General features: G+C 52.3%; 3 protein-coding genes across 3 annotated transcripts; all 3 read right to left on the bottom strand.

Moving 5' to 3' along the window:
* Nucleotides 1–5,600: 5,600 nt before the first annotated feature.
* On the bottom strand, nt 5,601–6,916 carry B0T15DRAFT_531575 (uncharacterized protein). Its single transcript, XM_062869258.1, has one exon. It carries the CDS (start codon nt 6,529–6,531, stop codon nt 5,731–5,733), a length of 801 nt encoding a protein of 266 aa, XP_062720969.1. The 5' UTR covers nt 6,532–6,916; the 3' UTR covers nt 5,601–5,730.
* Nucleotides 6,917–7,490: 574 nt separating this feature from the next.
* B0T15DRAFT_415463 (S-adenosyl-L-methionine-dependent methyltransferase) lies at nt 7,491–8,911 on the bottom strand. Its single transcript, XM_062865461.1, has 3 exons — nt 8,215–8,911; nt 7,984–8,161; nt 7,491–7,914 (listed from the first exon to the last, which is right to left on the bottom strand). The coding sequence occupies exons 1-3, from the start codon at nt 8,715–8,717 to the stop codon at nt 7,738–7,740; spliced, it is 858 nt and encodes a 285-aa protein (XP_062720968.1). The 5' UTR covers nt 8,718–8,911; the 3' UTR covers nt 7,491–7,737.
* On the bottom strand, nt 8,896–10,251 carry B0T15DRAFT_531572 (uncharacterized protein). Its single transcript, XM_062869257.1, has one exon. It carries the CDS (start codon nt 9,838–9,840, stop codon nt 9,271–9,273), a length of 570 nt encoding a protein of 189 aa, XP_062720967.1. The 5' UTR covers nt 9,841–10,251; the 3' UTR covers nt 8,896–9,270.
* Between the last annotated feature and the right edge of the window lie 225 nt (nt 10,252–10,476).

The raw sequence follows: 10,476 nt of genomic DNA, 5'->3' as shown, positions 1-10,476 counted from the left end.
GATAAACTACCGGCTGGAACGGGGTGGAAAGTCACGTAGCACTTAGCTGTACCCTACAGGAGATGATTCATCGAGTATTAAAGTGTATTAACGTATCTTATAACGTACATGATAAGCGAGTGACCCAGACAAGCGAATGACCCACTTCCTACACGACGCGACATCTTTGCACTCAACAACAAAATTTCCTCTACCATCCAAAATGCCCTCTACTTCAAAAGAAGGCCAGATAATCTTGGCTCTCCAAGCTCTTCAAAACGACAAGAATCTAAGCGAACGAGCCGCAGCTAAGATCTATGGGGTTGACCGTAGGACCCTGGGGCGCCGACGCGCCGGCAAGCCTGCACGATACGATCTTCCAGCCAACTCGCGCAAGCTCATAGATCTAGAAGAGAAGGCGATAGTTCAATATGTCAATGAGCTATCTGCACATGCATTCCCGCCTAGGTTGTGTGGTGTGGAAGATATGGCCAACCAACTATTGCGCGAATGCGACGCGCCCCCTATTGGCAAACGCCGGGCTTATAACTTCGTCAAACGCCGGCCAGAGCTCCGTATACGATATACATGTAGATACGACTACTAGAGGGCTAGATGTGAAGATCCAGATGTTATTTGCGAGTGGTTTAGGCTTGTATAGAATACTAAGGCCAAGTATAGTATTGTAGATGACGATATCTATAACTTTGACGAGACCGGGTTTATAATGGGCATTATTTTTACAGGTATGGTTGTTACGACCTTAGATGGCCGGAGCAAGGCTAAGCTAGCCTAGCCTGGCAATTGCAAGTAGGCAATAGTAATCTAGGGAGTCAATACTCTCGGCTAGGCTATCCCTCTATTCATCATCTTGGCCGCGTAATACCACCTCGTCAACTGGTACACCGAGTACAACCTCCCGGCCGACTGGCGTTTCGCAACCACCGAGAACGGCTAGACTACCAACGTAGTAGGCCTTGATTGGACCAAGCACTTCAACTACTATATAGCACCTCGGACAAAGGGCAAATACCGGTTGTTGATCCTCGATGGCCACGAAAGCTACTACTCGACCGAGTTCGAGCTCTACTACCAGTAGAATAATATTATCACGCTCTGCATACCTCCATATTCCTCCCACCTCCTCCAGCTACTTGATGTTGGCTGCTTTGGGCTGTTGAAGCAGGTATATGGTCGCTAGATCAAGGACTTAATACGCGCGTATATCAGCCATGTAAGCAAGCTCGAGTTCCTTTATACCTTTCGTATAGCCTTCTTTGCCTCTATTACCAAGAGGAATATACAGGGCGGTTTTATAGGGGCTGGCCTTATGCTATACAATCTAGAGAGGGTGCTTTCAAAGCTAGATATCAAGCTTCGTATATCAACATCCCTAACCTTACGGCTAGGCACTATATAATCTTGGGTCTTCCAGATACTATACAACTCTCGAGAAGCCGAGTTATAGTCAACGCTTATTAAGACTTATATTGCCAACTATCAAAATAGCTCCCCGACTTCAATGTTGGCTGCTATGGACCAGCTTACCAAGGGTACGATGGCTATAATACACTAGGTAGCCCTCCTTCAGGTAGAGGTGTCTTCGCTCTGCAAGGCTAACGAGGCGCTAAGCAAGCGCCGGAGAGCCAAAAAAACACGTGTACGGCTTGGAGGATCACTTACTGTGCAGGAGGTATAGGAGGTGGTAAGCTAGGGGGCTATAGGTGGGGAGGCAATATAAGAAACACAGCTGGATGGTAGTAGTGCTAGTGGGGGTTGTACGAAGGTTCGGTGCTGTGGTGTATGCGGCAAGCCTGGTTATAATGCCCGCACTTGCCAGGAGGTTGCAGAAGCATCTGATTCAGCCGTTTCTGATGTAATTGTAGTTAGTTGATAGTTTTGTTGTTTTATAATTGAGGATAATGTTTATAGGGTAGTGGAGAGTAGGTCATTCGCTTGTCTAGGTCACTCGCTTATCATGTATGTTAAGCGAGATGAACATATAAGCGAATTGAACACTTGCCACTATACTATAACAGTCAACTACAATTACAACACAACAACATTATGAACCTACTATAATTACATCAGAAACAGCTGAATCAGATGCTTCTGCAACCTCCTGACAAGTGCGGGCATTATGACCAGGCTTGCCGCATATACCACAGCACCGAACCTTTGTACAAGCCCCCCCTGCACCACCACCATCCGGCTGCATTTCTTATGCCACCTCCCCAACCACAGCCTTTTGGTCTAGTAGATCCTTTGCATCTTATACTGCAAGCGATCCTCTAAGCTATACACGCGTTCTTTTGGCTCTTCGGCGCTTGCTTAGCGCCTCGTTGGCCTTGCAGAGCGAAGACACCTCTGCCTGAAGGAGGGCCACCTGGTGCATTATAGCCATCATACCCTTGGTAAGCTAGTCCATAGCAGCCAACATCGAAGTCGGGGAGCTATTTTGATGGTTGGCAATGCGAGTCTTGATGAGCGTTGACTGTGAGTTGGCTTCTTGGGGGTTGTATAGTGTCTGGAAGACCTAAGATTGTATAGTGCCTGGCTATAAGGTTAGGGGTGTTGGTATACGAAGCTTGATATTTAGCTTCGAAAGTACCCTCTCTGGATCGTATGGTATAAGGCCAGCCCCTATAAAACCGCCCTATATATTCCTCTTGGTAATAGAGGCAAAGAAGGCTATACGAAAGGTATAAAGGAACTCGAGCTTGCTTACATGGCTGATATACGCGCGTATTAAGTCCTTGATCTAGCGACCATATACCTGCTTCAACAGCCCAAAGCAGCCAACATCAAGTGGCTGGAGGAGGTGGGAGGAATATAGAGGCATATAGAGCGTGATAATATTATTCTGCTGGTAGTAGAGCTTGAACTCGGTCGAGTAGTAGCTTTTATGGCCATCAAGGATCAATAACCGGTATTTACCCTTTATCCGAGGTGCTATATGGTAGTCGAAGTGCTTGATCCAATCAAGGCCTATTACATTAGTAGTCCAGCCATTGTCGGTGGTTGTAATACGCCAGTCGGCCGGGAGGTTGCACTCGGTATACCAGTTGGCGAGGTGGTATTGCGCCGCTAAGATGATGAATGGAGGGATAGCCCAGCTAAGGGCATTGACGCCTTAGATTATAGTCGCCCATTCGCGGTTGCCAGGCTGGGCTAGCTTTGCCTTGCCATGGCCATCTGAGGTTGTTACCACTATGCCTGGGAAGATAATGCCCATTATAAACCTAGTCTCGTCGAAGTTGCAGATATCGTCATCTACGATACTGTACTTGGCCTTAACGTTCCGTATAAGGGTAAACCATTCGCCAATGACCTTTGGATCCTTATATTTGGCCCTCTGGTAGTCATATCTACGCGTATAACGCGTCCGGAGCTCTGGCTGGCGTTTGACGAAGTTATACGCCCAGAGCTTGCCGATAGGGGGCGCGTCGCATACGTATAGTAGTTGGTTGGCCATATCTTCCACACTACGTAGTCTTGGGGGAAAGGCTCGCTCAGATAGCTCAATTATATACTGAACAAGAGCCTTCTCTTCAGAATCGGTAAGCCGGCGCGAGTTGGGCGTAGTATCGCGTCGTACAGGCTTGCCGTCGCGTCGGTTTCGGATAGTATTGACTATGACGTTATAGATCTTTGCTGCGGCGCAAAGACTAAGTTTTAGGTTCTTTTGAATAGCTTTAAGGGCTAAGATTACCCTAGACTCTCTTGAAGCCGAAGACATCGTTGGGTGTAGAGGATTTTGGTTGTGGTATGGAGAGAAGGCGCGTCGCGGTCAAAGTGTTCAATTCGCTTATATGTTCATCTCGCTTAACGTATCTTATCAGCGAGCCGATCATATCAGCGAGCCGATCAATTTCCACTACACCAAAACATCTATCCTCAATTACAATATACTAACACTAGGAACCAACTATAATTACATTAGAAATAGCTGAATCAGACCCTTCTGCAACCTCCTGGCACGTACGTACATTATAGCCAGGCTTGCCGCACACACTATAGCACCGAACCTTCGTACGACCCCCCCCTGTACCACCACCGTCCGGCTGCGTTTCTTGTACTACCTCCCCAACCACGGCCTTCTGGTCTAGTAGATCCTTTGCATCCTATACTGCAAGTGATCCTCTAAGCTGCACGCGTGTTCTTTTGGCTCTCCGGCGCTTGCTTAGTGCCTCGTTGGCCTTACGGAGCGAAGAGACCTCTGACCGAAGAAGGGCCACCTGGTGCATTATAGCCATTGTACCCTTAGTAAGTTGATCCACAGCATCTAATATTAAAGTTGGAGAGCTGTTTTGATGGTTGGCAATGCGAGTCTTGATAAGTGTTGACTGCGATTCGGCTTCTCGGGGGTTGTATAGTGTCTGGAAGACCCAAGATTATACAGTGCTAGGTCGTGAGGTTGGAGGTATCGGTATACAAAGCTTTACGTCTAGCGTAGAAAGGACCCTCTCTGGATCGTATAGTACTAGGCCAGCCCCTGCAAAGCCACCTTGTATATTCTTCTCCGTTATAGAAGCAAAGAAGGCCTCGCGAAAGCCGCAGAGGAACTCGAGCTTGCTAATGTAGTTGATATATACGCGTATTAAGTCCTTAATCTGGCGACCGTATAACTGTTTCAACGGCCTAAAGCAGCTAACATCGAGTGGCTAGAGCTTATAGGAGGAATGCGGAGGTATACAGAGCGTGATAATATTATTCTCCTGGTAGTAGAGCTCGAACTCGGTCGAGTAGTAGCTTTCGTGGCCGTCGAGGATCAACAACCGCTTTTTGCCCTTTATACAAGATGCTGTATAGAAGTCGAAATGCTTGATCTAATCTAGGCCTACCGTATTGGTAGTCCAGCCGTTGTCGGTAGTTACAATACGCCAGTTTGCTAGGAGGTTGCACTCGGTATACCAGTTGGCGAGGTGGTATTATACAGCCAAGATAATAAAGGGCGGGATAGCCTAGCCAAGCACATTGACTCCCTGGATTACCGTTGCCCATTTGCGGTTACTAGGCTAGGCTAGTTTTACCCTACTATAGCCATCCGAGGTCGTAACTACTATGCCCGGGCAGATCATACCCATCATAAACCCGGTCTCGTCAAAGTTATAGATATCATCATCCACGATACCATACTTGGCCTTAGTATTTCGTACGAGCGCAAACCACTCCCCAATAATCCTTGGATCCTCGCACTTAGCCCTCTGGTAATCGTATCGACGGGCATAACGCGTATAGAGCTCTGGCTGGCGTTTAACAAACCGATATGCCCAGAGCTTGCCAACAGGGGGCGCGCCGCGTTCGCGTAACAGATGGTTGGCCATATCTTCCACCCCACTTAGTCTAGGTGGGAATACGCGTATAGATAGCTCAATCACATACTGAACTATCGCCTTCTCTTCTAGATTGGTGAGCTTACGCGAGTTGGCTGGAAGATCGCGTCGTGTAAGCCGGCCAGTAGATCGGTCATGGAGGGTTGTATAGGGTACGTCGTAGAGCTTAGCTGCGGCTCGGAGGCTTAGTTTTTTGTTGTTTTGACAAGCTTCAAGTGCCAGGATTACCCTGGCTTCTTTTGAAGGAGAAGGCATGTTAGGTTGTAGAGAAAATTGATGTTGGGTGTGAAAATGACGCGTTGCGGCAAAAAGTGATCGGCTCGCTGATATGATCGGCTCGCTGATAAGATACGTTATAAGATACGTTATATTTTCATATCCCCTGCCGAGTCTGTCCCAACGCAGACATCACACACTACATCAACAGGCCGCCGCCGTCCGTCCTGATGATCGCGCCATCCATATTGTAGTCCCTAATGCACGCGACATAGCTCTCCGCAACGTCCTCCGGCCTCCCCGTCCTCCCCGTCGCCATCCGCTTGCCGTACTGCTCCATCAGCCGGTCCTTCTCCTCCTTGGGCACCCTCCAGAGCTCCGTATCCACCGGCCCGGGACTGACACCGTTGACCCTGATCGGCCGCAGGTCCAGGGCCAGGTTCCGGACCATGGAGTGGTGCCCGCCGGCAAACGAGCCGATGACGCTCCAGTCCGGCATGGGCCGCTCGCTGATGCTGCCCGTGGTGATGGTGTAGCTGCTCTCGCGCGACGGCCGCACGTAGCGCGGGATGAACTTGGCCGCCAGCAGCGGCGCGAAGAAGCGGATCTGGCCGGCCTGCAGGATGGCCTCCATCGTCATGTCGGCCAGCTTCATGGTCGCCAGCGCGTCGCCGGCCGTGAAGACGACGTGGTCCAGGAGCTCGCTGCCGCCCATGGCCTGCGCGGCCCGCTCGAAGAGGGACTGCAGCTCGGACTCGAGCGTGTCCGGCTTGGAGAGGTCGACGGTGAGGCCGTGCACGTTGGCCTTGGCGGACGGGTAGGACGCCTGTAGCCTGGCGACGGCGGCCTCGACTTTCGCCGGGTTGGAGGAAGCCACCGTCACGAGGGCGCCGTATTCGACACACGCTTCCGCAGTGCAGAAGCCGATGCCGGAGGACCCGCCGATGACAAGGACGCGTGCGCCGTGGAGCTTGTTGGCGTACTTCTTCTGGTCGGACATCTTGCAGCAGCGTGGACTCAGACTGGGATGTTGGACGTCAGGGGTGGTGATATGCAAGGTTCACTTGCGCCGCTCGAAGTTGGCGTGTCTGGTATGCAGATCCTTTGAGCACAGGGAATACAGAATCGCAGGTGTACACTGATCCGGGCTGTGAATAGGCTATGATGTCGTCACCTTCTTTATACGAAAGGCTTCATACGGAGTTAGCACGGCGCCATGGCGTGAGTACTGGTGGGTCCGGTGTTATGGTTTACTCCGTCCGGAGACATGATTTGGTCCGTCCGGCATTGCGATTCGGGATATTTGGGTTGCTGGCAGCTCGATTTTTGTTGGTCCAGGTCATTATCCACAGGCACGAGAATTTTCTACGTACGGAAGTATTCCGAGTAAGTCAGCAGCATACAAAAGTGGCTACACAGTAGTCTTGTGGCATGACTCATGCCGTTGTACCGGTACCACACAAGATGAGAGATATCTCCTGGATTCGGCCGCTTTGGAAGGCCCAGCGAGTATGGTTCGGCTTATGCGATTGGTCTGCACGGGCATTACGGACTCCTACCGTGTACTTCGTACGTCCGATGCTCCCATTCATCATTGCCCGCCAAAGGGGGAGAGGGGGTCGCCAGATGTATTGCAACCACGGTAGCCGTGCAGCGCAGATATCACTGCAATAGCATGCTGCATCTCGCCACAGCTACACACTGGACCTTGATCTCGGGTTGCCACGTCAACGTCTCTAGCTTAGTAAGGTCATTTTGTACGATCGACCCAGGAATGTCTAAATGGTCCGGATGCATCACATCAGCTCGTCGTGTGACAAAGCGCGGTAAATTCCGTAAGCGGACTTAGGCACGGAAATAGGGGTGTGGTTCGATGGTATGCTGTGATGCTAACGTTGTCTGTAGGGGGCTGGAGAGCTTGTGAATTGTGATGCTGGCGAGAAGGGCCATGTTATCGCGTATTTGGATTCCTGTCGCATTGGAGGCTGCCCAGCGAAATAGCAATAGGTATTTGCTTCCGAAGGAGCATCACGCTGGCACCTTTTATGGAAAGAGTGAGCGGTAGGTACTATTGTACAAGTTAGGTCGTTCTCGGCCAACTGCATCCAATTTACTACCAGTAAGTCGGTCTCAGACCATAGACATTTCAACTGTAACCTACAAACACCCCTCCAACCTCAACCCCCAACGGTCCAGCAGTACCAGCTCAAGGTAACCTCATTCGAAAGGCGAGAATAATCGGGAGCTGAGTGAAGTTGCTGGTCGACTCGATCCTCTCCTCGCCATCGTCCTCGCTGAAGGCCAGCTCCTCCATGGCATCCATGACCAGTCCGTGTCGGAAGAAGGTGGCGAAGAGCTCGTGCATCGGCCGGTGGAAGTAGAGCTGCGCTGGTGTTCAGCCTTGTGCACAACCACGCACTGGGCCTGCAAGCCAGGGTAGGGGGACACTCACCTGCTTCGCCGGCTGCCCGTCCACCGCGATGCCCTTTGCCGGCGGCACATCCATGTACTCGGTGATGACCCTGGACCGGGTGATCTCCTCCTCGCCGGTGGCGGGGTTGAATCTCCTTTGGATGTTGATCGCCGCCCCGGAGGTGCTGAACACCGGGTGCAGTAACGTCGCGACGAACCTGTGCGCCTCTCTCAGCCAGCTGTTGCATGTGACACAGCTTTGGAAACTTACACCCCATCCTTTGCAAGCAACCCTTTACCCAGCGCGCCGGCAAGCGGCTCCAAGTCAGCCACATCCATGGCGGCCATGTTCATCAACACGATATCAAACCCGAAATCCCCATCATCATTCTGCTCCAGTCGCGCAAAGTCGGCCGCGCTGGTGACATCGAGCTTTTGCAGCCTCACCTTCGACTTCCACGGCTCCTCCTCCGTCTGCCGATGCGCATCCGCCAACCGCAGCATCTCGTCGGTGCCGTCCGTGGCCAGCACGGAATGTGCACCGTTGCGCGCGAGCCAGCGGGCGCACAGGCCGTTGCCGGTCGCGAGGTCGAGGGCCTTGCAGCCGGGTCTCTGGAGGGCTGGGCCCAGCAGGCGGGCCAGGCACGGTTCCTGCAGTCGCCGCCAGTACTTGTTGCCGTGTTTGGTGATGGTGGCATCCCAGTACTGCGCGATGGTTTCCCATGCGTGAATCGCGTCGGCTGATAACGAGGCAGTGGGCTGACTGGGGGCCATCGCAGAACGTATGGAGGGGTGAGCTTGTCAGGTGTCAGGATGGGTTGGAGAAAGGAGACTGGATGACAAGTATAAGATCGAGGTGAAGTGAAGATTGTCTGATCGGACGCTGTCCAGTAAACAAACCGTGCAGGTTTCCTTTGCACCCCGGGTGACTCAGTCGGGGTGCAGAAACTTGCATGAGCTGATGCATGTGGGCGGCCAAAAATAAGCTAGCGTTGAAACCTAGGGTGCTGTGGTGGGCTAACAGTTGATCATTCGGACAAACTACGTCCCCTATCTATCGTTAGATGGATGTGAGGGATAGCAATGGTATCCTAGAACTCGCAGTGTTCATCGAGAAATCAGTCCAGCATGGACGTATGCATCCGCCTAAGTCAGCCCTACTGACACTGATCTTCCGAGCCGAATTCCCATCCTGATCCACCACGCTTCACCGTACTGCCCAAACAACCTTTCTCTCTCTCTCATCAACACATCAAATCCCAGTCCAACTGCCCGTCCTACACATCCCATCCCATCCCCCAAGTTCCAAAACCCCCAGGTATTGTATTCAAGCCAGTACAACCCGCCAATCCACAAACCCCATCCCCCGCCCGGTATCACACCAGACCGTACTGCTCACGCCAACCCTCCCCTCAACCACCTGCCCCTGCGGCGCCCGTTCCACATATGCACGGATATAAAACCGCAAATCATTCGTCCCGAACTTATACTCCCCCACACCCTCCCCATTCTCATTCCAGCGCACCTCAAAGGCGCACGACCCGCTCTGCCCCAGCCTCACCCACCCGTCCTCGCCGCCCTTCGCTGCTGTTGAGATGGTCCAGTACCCCGGCCCCGGGTTGGCGTTGTACAGCGCCACACAGTCCGCCGCGAGCGGGGAGGAAGAGGAAGAGGTGGTGGTGGTGGTGGTGTAGGACGGTTTGGCTTCGCCGCAGTAGTCGTCTTTGATGTATGTGCCGTCTGGCGAGGAGGAGGAGGCCTGGGTGAAGACGACGGCGCGGTGGGAAAGGAGGTTCCTGGTGGTAAGGGAGGAGGGGGTGGTGGGTGCTGCGAGGGTGGTTGGTGTCAGGGATAGGGTGAGGAGGAGGCGGAGGAGTGTTCTCGTGAGGGAGGGCATTTTGATGGGTGATGGTTTTCAATGACCACCGATATCAAGGTTGAGATTTGAGAGAGGGGTGGTATAGTAGGTCCTCAGCAACAAATCCGAGAGAGATGGTGCCCGTGAGCACGTTGCTGAGGGAAGCAAAGTGCCGTCGGAAGCTATATATCATCTCGCCCTAATTTAAGCTGGCATAACACTGCCCTCTGAGAAGATAAACCTAAACACCTGCTGTTGGTTCACCCTCACGGCGACCCCCGAACTCTCCAGGCCCCGTCTCACCACTCCGCATATCAGAAGGATCATCACATCACAGACACAATACATTGCACTTGTAGAAAGTGACGATCCCTGCCCGACCCAAATTGAGCCCGATCAGGCCATGATCCATCCGGATTTCCGGAATGGGGAGCCCAAAGACAATCATCACATCACGCCCGCCGTACAGTAGACAACAGTGATTTGCAGATGCGCAATCATCCACCCCCTGGCGTCACTGGGTCGGCGGTTACACCAACCAATTGCAACGGCCCAGCCCATATGCGGGGTTGGTGCCGGGTGCACAACAAGCATGTTGGGTTGGTGACAAAAGTCGAGCCAAGCATTGTGCTGATCACAAACCTTGGCCGCTTGGAGTGACCGTGATGCACTATG

This window comes from Chaetomium strumarium, assembly GCF_033439665.1.
Source record: "Chaetomium strumarium strain CBS 333.67 chromosome Unknown B0T15scaffold_4, whole genome shotgun sequence".
Classification (NCBI taxonomy): Eukaryota; Fungi; Ascomycota; class Sordariomycetes; order Sordariales; family Chaetomiaceae; genus Chaetomium; species Chaetomium strumarium.
This window is presented reverse-complemented; position numbering and strand designations above follow the sequence as displayed.

Excerpts from the sequence above, each read along its gene's own strand:
- B0T15DRAFT_531575 (XM_062869258.1), bottom strand. The coding sequence starts at position 6,531 with ATGTCCGACCAGAAGAAGTACGCCAACAAGCTCCACGGCGCACGCGTC.
- B0T15DRAFT_531572 (XM_062869257.1), bottom strand. The coding sequence starts at position 9,840 with ATGCCCTCCCTCACGAGAACACTCCTCCGCCTCCTCCTCACCCTATCC.
- B0T15DRAFT_415463 (XM_062865461.1), bottom strand. The coding sequence starts at position 8,717 with ATGGCCCCCAGTCAGCCCACTGCCTCGTTATCAGCCGACGCGATTCAC. Across the intron at positions 8,162-8,214 it reads TTGCTTGCAAAGGATGGGGT|GTTCGTCGCGACGTTACTGC; the intron begins GTAAGTTTCCAA and ends AGAGGCGCACAG. Across the intron at positions 7,915-7,983 it reads ACGGGCAGCCGGCGAAGCAG|CTCTACTTCCACCGGCCGAT; the intron begins GTGAGTGTCCCC and ends ACACCAGCGCAG.